At 45.4% G+C, this 14730-nt stretch overlaps 1 protein-coding gene across 1 annotated transcript in view; it reads right to left on the minus strand.

The window, feature by feature from the left end:
- Positions 1 to 3218: 3218 nt before the first annotated feature.
- LOC126424706 (ice-structuring glycoprotein-like) overlaps positions 3219 to 14730 on the minus strand; it is a 103457-nt gene continuing 91945 nt past the window's right edge. Inside the window, exons 6-9 of the mRNA XM_050087429.1 lie at positions 13449 to 13577; positions 12408 to 12619; positions 7291 to 7407; positions 3219 to 3361 (exon numbers count right to left, since the gene is read on the minus strand). Coding sequence (XP_049943386.1) covers positions 7326 to 7407; positions 12408 to 12619; positions 13449 to 13577 — 423 coding nt within the window. The 3' untranslated portion in view covers positions 3219 to 3361; positions 7291 to 7325. The remainder of the gene's footprint in view (positions 3362 to 7290; positions 7408 to 12407; positions 12620 to 13448; positions 13578 to 14730) is intronic.

Below are 14730 nucleotides of genomic sequence, written 5' to 3' on the forward strand. Positions count from 1 at the left end.
TCTACTAGACAGACGGAGCGCCGTATTGAAATTCTCCGTTCTGGACGTAATTCTGAATTGGAACACAGTGGTGTCTTCATTATGAACACAATTATAATATTAGAATACATTTTAGTATGAGTTCTCGAAATGTGGTGAACCTGCAGTGATTTTTTCAAAATTTAACTTGAACTGTTGTAGATAATTTCTTCTTCCTGTATGTGGTATAATTCTTACACAATGTAATTGTGACTCGTTTGTACTCCATAAGCTCTTAAAGTTGGATGGCCGTCTATGTGAAGGTCAGATTGTTCACCTTGCTGTTTTTTGATGCTTTTAAAATTCCTCCTTCAATACCAGTTATCAGTCTTCTGACTGGTTTTATGAGACCTTTCGGAAATTCTTAATTTCAGTGTAGCGCTTGCACCACATGTCCTCAGCGATTTGCTGGATCTACACTCCTGGAAATGGAAAAAAGAACACATTGACACCGGTGTGTCAGACCCACCATACTTGCTCCGGACACTCCGAGAGGGCTGTACAAGCAATGATCACACGCACGGCACAGCGGACACACCAGGAACCGCGGTGTTGGCCGTCGAATGGCGCTAGCTGCGCAGCATTTGTGCACCGCCGCCGTCAGTGTCAGCCAGTTTGCCGAGGCATACGGAGCTCCATCGCAGTCTTTAACACTGGTAGCATGCCGCGACAGCGTGGACGTGAACCGTATGTGCAGTTGACGGACTTTGAGCGAGGGCGTATAGTGGGCATGCGGGAGGCCGGGTGGACGTACCGCCGAATTGCTCAACACGTGGGGCTGAGGTCTCCACAGTACATCGATGTTGTCGCCAGTGGTCGGCGGAAGGTGCACGTGCCCGTCGACCTGGGACCGGACCGCAGCGACGCACGGATGCACGCCAAGACCGTAGGATCCTACGCAGTGCCGTAGGGGACCGCACCGCCACTTCCCAGCAAATTAGGGACACTGTTGCTCCTGGGGTACCGGCGAGGACCATTCGCAACCGTCTCCATGAAGCTGGGCTACGGTCCCGCACACCGTTAGGCCGTCTTCCGCTCACGCCCCAACATCGTGCAGCCCGCCTCCAGTGGTGTCGCGACATGCGTGAATGGAGGGACGAATGGAGACGTGTCGTCTTCAGCGATGAGAGTCGCTTCTGCCTTGGTGCCTATGATGGTCGTATGCGTGTTGGGCGCCGTGCAGGTGAGCGCCACAATCAGGACTGCATACGACCGAGGCACACAGGGCCAACACCCGGCATCATGGTGTGGGGAGCGATCTCCTACACTGGCCGTACACCACTGGTGATCGTTGAGGGGACACTGAATAGTGCACGGTACATCCAAACCGTCATCGAACCCATCGTTCTACCATTCCTAGACCGGCAAGGGAACTTGTTGTTCCAACAGGACAATGCACGTCCGCATGTATCCCGTGCCACCCAACGTTCTCTAGAAGGTGTAAGTCAACTACCCTGGCCAGCAATATCTCCGGATCTGTCCCCCATTGAGCATGTTTGGGACTGGATAAGCGTCGTCTCACGCGGTCTGCACGTCCAGCACGAACGCTGGTCGAACTGAGGCGCCAGGTGGAAATGGCATGGCAAGCCGTTCCACAGGACTACATCCAGCATCTCTACGATCGTCTCCATGGGAGAATAGCAGCCTGCATTGCTGCGAAAGGTGGATATACACTGTACTAGTGCCGACATTGTGCATGCTCTGTTGCCTGTGTCTATGTGCCTGTGGTTCTGTCAGTGTGATCATGTGATGCATCTGACCCCAGGAATGTGTCAATAAAGTTTCCCCTTCCTGGGACAATGAATTCACGGTGTTCTTATTTCAATTTCCAGGAGTGTATTTCAACCTCTGTCTTCCCTTACAGATTTTACCTCTACAGCTCCCTCTTGTTGATTTTACGCTCTACGGCTCCCTCTTGCACCAAGGAGGCTACTCTCTGATGTCTCAAAACATGTCTTATCATCCTGTCCCTTCTTCTCGTCAGTGTTTTTCACATGATCCTCTCCTTGTCAATTCTACGGAGAAACCTCCTTTTCTCATTTCATCATTCCGAATAACTTTCAAGAGCTTTCTATAGCACCTCATTTCATACTCTTAGATTCGCTTCTTTACCAGTTTTCCCACAGTTTATGATTCACTAGCATACAATTCTTTCCCCAAACGTATGTTTTTCAGAAATTTCTTCCTCAAATTAAAGTCTATTATGATACTACGAGATTTGTATCGACCAGAAATTCCTCTGATAGTCTGTTTTTATAACTATTTCCTTTGTCCATCATGCGTTATCTTCCTTCCGAGGCAGCATAATTTATTCAATTCTACTTCGTATTCCACAAATTTGATGCTACGTTTTCGGTAATCTTATTTCTCCAGCTTCTCACACTTCTGTCTTGCTTCTGTTCACTCTCAGTGCACATTCTGCACTCTTTAGACTGTTCATTCCATTCAATACTTCATGTAATTCTTCTTTACTTTCACAAAGGATAGCAATTTATTAGCATTCCATTATTATGTTTTCTTTTAGGTTTTTGTACATACTCCACATTCGCCAACATTGGCCTTGCCGCAGTGTTAACACCGGCTCCCGTCAAGTCACCAAAGCGTAGCGCTGTTGCGCTGGGCTAGCATTTGGCTGGGTGACCATTCGGTTTCCTAAGCCCTCTTGGTAAGCGGGGAGCACTCAGCCCTTGTGAGGCAAACTGAGGAGCTACTTGATTGAGGAGTAGCGGCTCCGGTCTCGTAAACTTGCATACGGCCGGGAGAGCGGTGTGCTGGCCTCATGGCCCTCCAGAACCGCGTCCACTGACACCTGTGGGCTGAGGATGATACGGCGACCGGTCGGTGCCGGTGGGCGTTCATGGCCTGTTCGTATGAGTCTAGTTTTTATATACTGCACATTATCCACCCTTCCCTTTAGACTGCACATTTTTTGTAGAGAATTTAGAACATCTTTGCGTGTTCGAACGTTTTCTCTACGACGAAAAATTCTATGAAGGTTTTTGATTTTTCTCTAATCTTGTTCCTATTATCAAGAGCAATAGCAGAATTGCTTTAGGGGTACCTTTACCTTTCCTTAAGCCACACTTATCGTCATGTATGAAATCCTTAGTTTTATCTCTTAAATCAGTGTAGCTAAATAATATTCAACGAGTCACGTGATAGGCTTGATGGATGATAAATGAAGACACATGTGTAATGAATTTGTTTAAGTTATTTATTTATTCATTCTGAATGGTTAGAGTGTTCGCTGCACTGCCGCTACAGTGTGTTGATGAAGTTGCTGCGAAAACTGACGTAATGCGCTTCCTCTGGTCGTGGTGGTGCACGTGGACGTAGTAGCTTTCTGTAAAAAAAACAAGTAAAAGATTAGTAGGCTGTCAGCGTGAAGGCACCCTTAGAAAATTCTTCACCATATTAAAGGTGCTTCTACAGGAATGCAATTAAATGGTTTCAATTGCAGAAGACGTTTAATGCTGATGAACCATGTCGTAATTTGATATGAATATGACTAGTGTAGTTGGAAAGGAGGGTAATAGAAATGAAGGTGAAACTGAGCAGGTAGAGTGTACTGCAGTCGAACATGAAAGGAACGTACGAGATATGTAACAGTTAACTTCCAGATAAATCAAGTGTTCGTACAGTTCGTTTAGTGCCTGTGACAATACAAAAGAATACTGCTTATCTGTATATTTTTTGCAATGTAGGGGACTGCTACATTATGGCCATGACGAAATTAAATGTAGTGCAGTAAAATTTGAATTGCTAATAAAGGACAAACGTGTAAAATTAATATGATGCTTGGCTGCATTAATTAAAGAAGAAATAACTACAAAATCAACCACGCTGTTTCCATGCAGAGATAAAATTAGAAAAATAAAGCGCAAGGCCAACAAGATAACATATCTACCACGCTGCTTAAATGATAATAAAAACTGACGAGGAAGAACGGTAATGAATAAATTGGAAAACAGATAATATCACGGGATGGGTACTGGGCGGGCCGATATTACATAAACTTCCAAAGATATTTTAAGAAATATGAATGGAAAGTAGCTTGTGTAATCTCGTGGACGTATTCGTCACAGCACTTGGGAATACTTGTAGAAGTCCTTGAGTAATTCGAACAGAGAGGGATGTACCACTGCAGACCTAAGAACACGCGAAACAGCTACCGCTGTATTTCGTTCTGAACAAGAAATTAGTATTAATCATTGTGTGGTACATCTATGTGATGTTGTTAGAACACGTGTGTCACGTTGTTGAAATACTGTTCTAAGATGAATATCTTATCGTAAGCAAAATAATTTAGAAACTACTTAGGGGCCTTTTTAAACTGTAGGTGAAGGAACATATTTATGTGCTCCATCTGTTGGGCAGTCAGAATGTATAGTGTTCACCCAGGTAGCGCAGTAGCTCCAGCACTTGCTTGAACGTTCATGTTAGGACAAGAGGGAGAGAACTTGAGGTGCAAGTAGTGACTCTACCACACGAAGTGGACGTCAATGGCCGAGAGAGTGATTTACAATCAAGTGACGGCGGGTTTTTCGCAGGATTAATGCGCTGCAGTCATGGACTGTGTGGCTGGTCCTGGCGAAGGTTGGAGTCCTCCCTCGGGCATGGGTGTGCGTGTTTGTCCTTAGGATAATTTAGGTTAAGTAGTGTGTAAGCTTAGGGACTGATGACCACAGCAGTTAAGTCCCATAAGATTTCACACACAGCGGGTTTTTAGATCGACCGTTTTGTTTGTTTGGATAATTAATTCGTTAGTTCGTAGTAATAGACGGAAAGTCATCGAGTAAAACGCAAGTAATAGCCGGTGTCCCCCAAGGAAGCGTTATAGGCCCTCTATTGTTCCCGATGTATATTAACGACATAGGAGACAATCTGAGTAGCCGTCTTATATTGTTTGCAGATGATGCTGTCATCTTGTAAGGTGATCAAAACAACTTACAAAATGATTTAAATAAGATGTCTGTATGGTGCGAAGAGTGGTAATTGACGCTGAATAAAGAAAACTGTGAAGTTATTCACATGAGTAATAAAAGAAATCAGCCAAATTTCGATTACGCGATAAGTCACACAAATCTGAGGGCTGTAAATTCAACTAAATACTTAGGGAATACAATTGTAAATAACCTATATTGGAACGATCATAGATAATATTGTGGGTAGAGCTAACCAAAGACTGCGATTCATTGGCAGAATTCTTAGAAGGTGCAACAGGTCTACCAAAGAGACTGCTTACACTACACTTGTCCGCCCTATTCTGGAGTATTTCTGTGCGGTGTGGGATCCGCATAAGGTGGGACTGACGAATGACGTCGAAAAAGTACAAAGAAGGGCAACTCGTTTTGTACTGTCGCGAAGTAGAGGAGATAGTGTCACAAACATGATACTTGAATTGGAGTGGCAGTCATTAAAAGAAAGTCGTTTTTCGATGCGACTGGATCTTCTCATGAAATTTCAATCACCAGTTTTCTCCTCCGATTGCGAAAACATTCTGTTGTCAACCACGTACATAGGTAGAAATGATCATCACGATAAAATAAGAGAAATCAGGGCTAACACGGAAAAATTTAAGTGCTCGTGCATTCGAGAGTGGAACGGTAGAGAGACAGCATGAAGGTGTTTCATTGAACCCTGTACCAGAGTACTTACGTAGATGTAGATGTAGATTGGGCGGGAAGTTGAATTTATTTTATCCGTAATTAGGACTGCATATTTCCAAGGATTATGACAGCTCTGAAACTGAACAGAATTTGCACGTCGCAATTCAGTGACTTTTCTTCGGGCAGTTACCACAGTTAGGCAGAACTTCTTAAAGAGCGATATTGCTGCCATCAACTCAAATTATTCTTTTTCCCTCCACTACTGGCTGTCTTAGGATATGGTGTCATTTTTCAGAGGTAGTTGATACGCGTGAGGAGAGACCATCAAAACTGTCCGAAACGAGCTCATGGCGGCCAAGTGTAAGACGTAAGTCAAACGAAAATGCTATCGTTTCAGAGGCCCTAAGTCAGTCTCAAAATTATGTTTTTAATTACGCAACACTGTTCTTAAAATTGGCGTACTACTGATAGCATTACAGAGCACCTGTTCATGGCAGCATGGTATCGCAACACACCACGTTAACTTATTCTGACGAACTAAAGTGTCTACAGCCTTTGTAACTCAATGGTGCCATAAGTTCTAAATGCCAGTGATACACTCCCACTTCAAATGGTTCAAATGGCTCTAAGCACTGTGGGACTTAACCACTCCTGGAAAGGGAAGGAGTTACAGCATGGACATAGTGACGCAGTGTCACCAGTTTGCCAGCAGTATTTGTAGAGGGATATGCTGGCTATAGTGACAACAGTATGCAAGCTTATCCAAACTGGAAGTGGGGAGCAGTGAGAGAATGAAACACGATACCTTTCACGAGATACAGTCTGGTTGATTGCCGTACCGAAAACTGTTGTAGGCACCGGTGTCGCGGCGTACAGGCGGCAGCGTGCACTAGATAGAGCGAACTGTCTGAGGAAATTGTCCACGGTAATAGGGGTGGAAATATTCGCTACCAGAATGGACGCGGAGGAGAATCTGACTGCGTGCTACAACGATCGTGGCATCAACATGGATGCAGAGAGCCAGGCAGCTCTGGAATCTCCATCGATCCGCGCAGCAAGATCGAAGATCATTTCAGTATGCGATGAATCCCCTGCACGGTGAGGCAAGAGCAACATGGCAAACCTGCTGTGGGTCACTTGTCAGCCAGCAAATCATTGGCAATGAACTAGTTGATAGGCTGGCCAGCACAGGTGTGGTGACTCCATTGGTTGGACCGCCACTTGTCCTAGCCACTACTAACGCGACGGTTAAACAAAAACCGTGTATGTAAATTGAAGGGGGATCATTGCTGTTAGTTGCAGTGCGACATTTTACAGAATAGGCTGCGACGAGCGAAAATTTTCACCCGACCAGGATTCGAGCCCGCTGTCTCCCGCTTACTAGGGAGGTGTTTTAACCACTGCGCCATCCGTGACACAGCGTTACCGTAATTGCACCGTCTCGGTACTCCCATCGGTCGCCACTTATCCACAGTCCGCATCTTACAGATGTGGACGACAGCAGTTCCGAATGGGATCAAAGTTTTAGTAATTCAGTACACACTCTGCGACGAATAAATGTGTGCAAAGTTTGAAGGAGCTGGGGCTGGTTCGTCATGATGTAAATCTCTCCATTTCCAGTGACTGGTTGTAGGTATTGTGTGTATGATTTCCGCTTACTCACCTGCCAGTGAAGTGGTGGTCATCTTCAGTCGCCGCTTAGTGGAGAGCGTATTTGGCGATGGCGGGGGCGGCGTACGAGATGGCGGGGGCAGCGGCGTAGCTCAGAGCGGGGGCGTACCTGAAATGCAACCACAGTGTTCCGTTCATCCATCCTACTCCACAGTAACTTCATGCTATCGAATGTGGGGATAACGGTTGTAACAGTTTGAGCATGGTTATTTCTCTACAGCACAGTGACATTCAAATCGCCCCTTAGAGGAAATTCCGCGTTATCTGATCAGAGATCATTACATGCTATACATCGTGTTCCGTTATATAGGTATGGTTTCAGAATCCGTATGCAGAACTAGAAGTAATTAAAAATTGTGGTGAAAACTGAATTCCATATCTGTATACAACACACGAATAAAGTTGATGAAGGTAACTGTGCCATTGTGCTTCGAAATACGTTTTCTATTTGGGGGCAAAAATGGATATCTATTCGTCAACTGAAGTACAAAGTGTGAGAATATTTTGTTTTTAAAGAAAACGACCAACTCGAAATTCGTTGCCTACTATAGTGACATGCAAATGAGAAAGTGACTGGGCGATGCATTCTGTGCTGTAAGACGTGGAGAATGCATTGAGGAATGGCCGAGTGCTCTCTCTCTCTCTCTATCTCTCTCTCTCTCTCTCTCACTCTCTCTCTCTCTCTCTCTCTCTCTCTCTCTCTCTCTCTTTCTCTCTCTCTTCTCTGTCTCTGTCTGTCGTCACACTCTCCACCCATCTTTTAACTGCCAACTCTGCAGTATGCACCACATTAGGCCACGCTTCCCGCTTCTGATTCCCTACGGAAAAATTCACCTAACCCGGAAACTATCATTGTCGATTCTGAACGTAATACGTGGCATGTTCTCCTTTATGCCCACCATAACGAACACAACTTTAGTTAAATACCTTCATTGTCCTTAGACATTCATGAGAACCAGTGCTGTTCTACACGCAACCAGACGCGCACAAGACTTACAAACGATTGCACTACTGGCTATTGGCTAATATGCATCACCCCACAACCTGCACTTTTACATGCACGTGACTGTAGCTGATGTTTACAGAGTGAGTGCATTGTTGCGGTACCAGAAATTTTAGAAATGTAGGGCAGATGTGCGAGACAGGTGAAGGTTAGATATGACTAGCACGCGTAATTCATACGACGAAGTGTGCCATGTCGAATGGCTGAGTCGAGCACATCCGTGTGAGGAAGGCCCTACACGACAGGAAACTCGCCATTGTCAGTGTATCAGTCATTATGTACGTCACACAGGGCTTCTTTCTGGCCACTGTAACATCTCTCAGACGAGGGAAGTACAGCGGTCGATTTTATGTACTTCGGTGGTGGCTGAGCTTCATAGTCACACATTGCGTAATAACGCAGGGGACAAAATGAGTTTATTCCTCAAGCATGTAAAGCAGACGCAGCGAGTTTTCCACCCCTGCACCCTATTTTCATATGGGGCCAGACTTGTGTACGTCACGTGACACCTGAGGTGAACCAAACATCACTCTCATGGAGGCACCTCCCTGCCCTCCAATCCCAGTCTGGCACAGTGTTTCACAACGGCAGAAAGTATTGTAACTCAGTACACTTCGCGGCATAGTGTAAGCCTCGTTCTGGTAATCATTCCATAGGCATGACAAAGCCATATCTCAGCAACATACCACTACTAATCCCACAAGATACACAGATGAACCAAAACATCATGACCTGTTTCATAGCGTCTGGTTCCACTTTTCAAACACAGGACAGCAAAGACTCTGCTTGAATAGGGTTCTTCAAGTCTTTGACAGGATTCCAGAAGTATGTGGCAGCAGATGTCAACGCACAGGTCAAGCAAATTCCCACAAATCAGGGGTAGTTTTTACGGGCACGCAGCTGGCTCCCAGTGGATACAGATCTGGAAAATTTGCTGGCCAAGACGTCAGTCTGAGTTCACTATAATGCCCCTTAAACCACAGTTGAATGATTCTGATCTTGCAAAACGGACAGTTATCCTGCTGGAAGATCTCATCCCCGTAGGGCTCTCTTGAAGCGTGAAACGATGCAGGTGGTCCTCAATAATGTTCACCTAGTGCTCTGCTGCCATGATGCCTTCGATTACCAACACAGATCCCATGGAACCCCAGCCCAATGTGCCCAATAGTGTAATTCTGACCTCACCCGCATGCATCTAAGGTGCTGTGCATGTCTCGTGCAGCCATTCGCCTCGATGACGGCGTGTTGGGACCCAACCATCGACAAGGTGTAACAAGTCTGGTGTGAGACATTTTAGTGGGACTCTACTGGGGGACCGAATCGCACAATTACTTAGGGTTCGGTGTGGGGCGGCGGTGGGGTGAGTGGACTGCTGTAGCCTGTTGTGGGGTTGTGTACCACTGTGGACTACGGCGGGGACGGAGCCTCTCCGTCGTTTCTAGGTATCCAGTGGAATACCATATCATACCATGGGTTAAAAGATGAAGGGAAGAATAAATATTAACTGAAAAATTTTCAGAATTGCGGAGGATTCCGCACGGCCGCATATTTAATGTATTTACACTGGATAGGTAAACGGCGTTGTCCGACACTTTTTCTATTTACTCTCCGTGGAAAACTCAGTGATTCTGTGTCCACCCCAGGTATAAGTGACGAGGCAGGAACACATAGGGGTCGTGGAACTCTTTGTTCAAAAATGGCCTTTGAACAGTGTCCTCTGAAACACTTGTGTCTACACCAGCATTGTACTCTATAGACAGTTCTGCCACAGATAGCTGCCTACGTGAATTACAAAGCGGGGCAGCATCCAATCTCTAAATTTTGTAATGAGGCATGGTCGTCCAATAACATACAGCCTACTGGTTATTTCACCGATCTTCAGTCACTTTCGATAGGTGCTCCCAGTAAAACTACACCAACAGGCGACCAGTTTCGCCGTTTCAGAAATTCTCGTTTCCAGCCGCAGGGCCAGAGCAATGTGCCTTTTGTCAAAACAGATTGTATCATTGGATTTATGCATTTATTGTAATGACTGTAAATTCGGCTCTCTTCCACTTACACTCTTTCCCTGTTGCATCATGTGCCCGCAACACTGCCAGGAGGTATTCAACCTGGCTGGGGGCACAGATCATAATGCCTTGGGTAGTCACTGTATGTAGCAAAATTTCTGTGAAGGACAGTAGTTCAGCTATGTCTGCATAGCGTACATCGTGTTACAGAAAATAATAGGGATTTCACAAGTCCCTGGTATCACAGGCAATTAGGAACTCTAAAAATTACTGAAACTGGATGGGGATTAGCTCCCATCGCCGTAATAGTAAGAGGCATTCACGAAACTTATCTAAATAGGACAGTAAACAAATCAACAAAGGAACGATGTTAATTTCCTTTATTTGTTTATTTTAGCGACGAACAAACCAGAACAGTTGTTCTGTTGAATTTTTTATATTATTCACTCGGTTATTTCAGTCCCCTCTAGAGCATTTCGTACCTACATTTCTTTCACTGCCGTAGTGAAGACTATTTTTTCTGATGTATTCCTGTCTCAATAGAACAATTTTGTTTTGGAAATTTTTGTCGTCAAGAAACCTTTAACACATGGTAATTTCATCCGTTTTACGAATCAACGGGAGGAAAATTCCTTTATGTTAGACTAGCGCCGAAAGAGACAATTATAGCGAGTGGCAATCAGTAGTGAAAGTCGAAAGCAGAATGTTTTTTCTTTAAAAAAAAAAACACTTCGACGGTAGGAAAAATTCCAACGAGGAGTAGAATCCCAGGTTCAACGGGAAAAACAAAATCAAAAACGATGGCTCAGTCAGTATGAATAGTCTCACCGAAAGACGTACACAAAACAGTTGTATTTGGCCAGTAAGTTTCATAATAGCACACAGAAACCTCCGCAAACTTTAAGGGCCATTCTAAGATTCCAGAAGGATTAACCTCGCTTCATAGAGAAAAACAGCACGCACACTTGTTTAGGTCTCTTTTCTAAGCCTTCTCCACACAAATTCCGTCCGAACAGACCTAGTAAGGCCCAACAGTACCGACCGATCGCCACGTCGTTCTCACCCAGTCAGCGTCGTTGGAAGCAGATGTAGAGTGGTATGTGGTCAACACACTTCTACAATGGCTACAATGGGGGTGAGAGCATCTCAGTTTCCATTAACGCTCGGCAGAGCCGGACGATCACCCATCCAAATGCTACCCAGCCTGAAAGTGCTTAACTTTGGTGATCTGACGGAAACTCGTATTATCACTGCGGCAAAGCCGTTGGCTTTTTCCACATTTCTAGGACATTAATTAGATAGAATTAGAAATAATTAGATAGAAAGAAGGATCCTTTATTGTATGATTATATGATAGCGGAACAAACACTGGTAGCAGTTAGTTCTGTAAAATATCTGGGAGAATGCGTGCGGAACGATTTGAAGTGGAATGATCATATAAAATTAATTGTTGGTAAGACGAGTACCAGGTTGAGATTCATTGGGAGAGTCCTTAGAAAATGTAGTCCATCAACAAAGGAGGTGGCTTACAAAACACTCGTTCGCCCTGTTCTTGAGTATTGCTCATCAGTGTGAGATCTGTACCAGGTCGGGTTGACAGAGGAGATAAATATCCAAAGAAGAGCGGCACGTTTCGTCACAGGGTTATTTGGTAAGCGTGACAGCGTTACGGAGATGTTTAGCAAACTCAAGTGGCAGTCTCTGCAAGAGAGGCGCTCTGCATCGCGGTGTGGCTTGCTGTCCAGGTTTCGAGGGGGTGCGTTTCTGGATGAGGTATCGAATATATTGCTTCCGTCTACTTATACCTCCCGAGGAGATCACGAATGTGTCAGAGAATGTGTTAGAGAGATTCGAGCGCGCGCGGAGGCTTTCCGGCAGTCGTTCTTCCCGCGAACCATCCGCGACTGGAACAGAAATCGGAGGTAATGTCAGTGGCACTCAAAGTGCGCTCCGCCACACACCGTTGGGTGGTTTGCGGGGTATAAATGTAGATGTAGATGTAATTCAGGCCGTGATTTGAGTCCGTGCAATGGACAGTCGCCCTAGTAGTACATCTTCTGTAGTGTCACCCGATCATTAAGACTGGGTGCTACTCACCTAGCGTAGCTCAGAGCAGGGGCGGCGTAGCTCACGGCGGGGGCGGCGTAGCTGATGGCGGGGGCAGCAGCGATCGCAGGGGCGGCGTAGCTGACGGCGGGGGCGGCGGCGATCGCGGGAGCGGCGTAGCTGATAGCAGGGGCGGCGGCGATAGCGGGGGCGGCGTAGCTGATGGCGGGGGCGGCAGCGATGGCAGGAGCAGCGTAGCTCACCTGCAAGGCAACAGTACACACTTTGTGTTTTAGTGGACACAGCCACAAACCCATGACGCAGTTTTAGAATTAGTGATGCAAGCCACCTGGGTGAAACACAGCTCGCTAAATTCACACACATGACTTCTTGCAGACAATAGGTATGAGCGAACAAGTAGAGGTAATCTTATCTGCAGGCTTTCGTGGCCGTTGTGACTGAAGTTTAATTCTTCTGGGGTGTTTGGCTGCGTCATATTTCCACTAAAATAATCGACGTTTCGGCCCCTCTGCTGGGTTCTCCATCAGGATCCTCTAGCAATTGTGGACACCGGAATATCCACAGCCGAGTGGTCGAAACGTAGATTATTTTAGTGGAAATATGACGAGGCCTAACACCCCAGAAGATCTTAACTTTAGTTAACTTTACAGATAAATAGTTTAATCTTCGTACATCCATATTTAAATTAGATGATGGTGGGACATCAGCTTTTATAATTTTTGTTTAAAGTGCCCGCCATCCATGTGGAGCAGTATTGGCCTCACCGCGGACTTCTAGTACTCAGCCACACACAACTGATATCATCATAGTGTACAGTCCTGAAGATGGCATTGACGCAACGTCGAAACTAGTGGCCAAATGGTTATGAAATCTTAAGCACAGCTGGAGGAGTTTAATTTTTAATAAAAAAAAATAATAATTAGTTTAGGTAGTGACAACCAGTATCAGATCAAGATCGCATGAGGAGTCAGTGCTCAGAGGTACTGTGTAATACCACAAAGTATCCGTCATCGACTGCTGGATAATACGATTGACAGGCTACTGCGGTTATACGACGTTAGTGGCACTTACGGCAGCGGGTGCGGCCACGGCAGCGCCGTATCCCAGACCCAGCAGACCTCTCTTCTCCTGCTTCTTCTCAGGAGCTGCCTCCTTGTTGTCCACAGCCTGGGCGCAGGCAGCGGCGACGAACAGCAGAACCTGCGGCAGCAGACAGCACTTGCACTCACCACACACGTACTCCACCCATATTACTCACTCGCTAAGTCTTACAAGCATTAAACAACAAAACAGCGCCAGTTGGTATTGTCTACGATCTATTTGAGGCATCTGAATGTAAGTCAAATATTGTCCTAGATAAACTGTTTTGTGTTACTAATGGTATTGCCAACCAATGGATAATGCCATATCTAACCAAAAGAATGCACAAAGTAGTATCTATTAATTCAACTGCCGTCCTACGGGCCCGGGCTCGATTCCCGGCTGGGTCGTGGATTTTCTCCCCTCAGGGATTGGATGTTGTGCTGTCCTTATAATCATTTCATTCCCATCCGGCGCGCAGGTCGCTCAGTGTGACGTTGAATGTAATAAGACCTGCACCTAGGCAGCCGGACCTGTCCTGCAAGGGGCCTCACAGCCAATGACGCCAAACGCTCATTTGCATTACCATTATTCTAACTGAGGAGGAACGATGCATGGTGTGCCATAAGGCTCAGTCTAAGGACCGCTATTGCTCCACATGCACGTAAACTTTCTTCCATCTAATGTACAACAATCAGAACTAGTTCTTTTCGCAGATGACACTAATTCTGTAATCAATTGAAGCAACAGAAGAAATGATAAACAACTTCCTTAGAAGTATAATTGACTAGTTGCCTGGGAATGGTCTCGTCCTCAGTTTTAAAAAGGCACAATCTATTCAGTTCTGCACTTCAAGAGGTACCACACCAACAAGTGCAACACAAGGTGAGTAAACAATAATTAGTGTGTAAACTGCAAACTCTTATATGTCCATACTGATGGGAATACAACCAAGAAAAACTTATTTTAGGACCCCTAAAACAACTTGGTTCTGCCGCATTTGCACTGATAGTCACTGCAAATCTTGTGCAGACACAAATCAGTAAGCATTTGCACGTTTTCAGTCAATAATTTCTCATGGAATAATGTACCAGGGTAACGCATCTTTCAAAAACAATGTATTCAGTGCTCAAAAACGTGCTGTAAAAATAATATGTGGTGCTCGCCTACTACCATCTTGTAGACATCTATCGCAGGAGTTAGGTGTTTTGAATTGCGCATCACATTACATTTACTTCCTCATGAAGTTTGCTGTAAGTTATCCACTGCAGTT

Source organism: Schistocerca serialis, chromosome 10, assembly GCF_023864345.2.
Source record: "Schistocerca serialis cubense isolate TAMUIC-IGC-003099 chromosome 10, iqSchSeri2.2, whole genome shotgun sequence".
In the NCBI taxonomy this organism is placed as follows: domain Eukaryota; kingdom Metazoa; phylum Arthropoda; class Insecta; order Orthoptera; family Acrididae; genus Schistocerca; species Schistocerca serialis.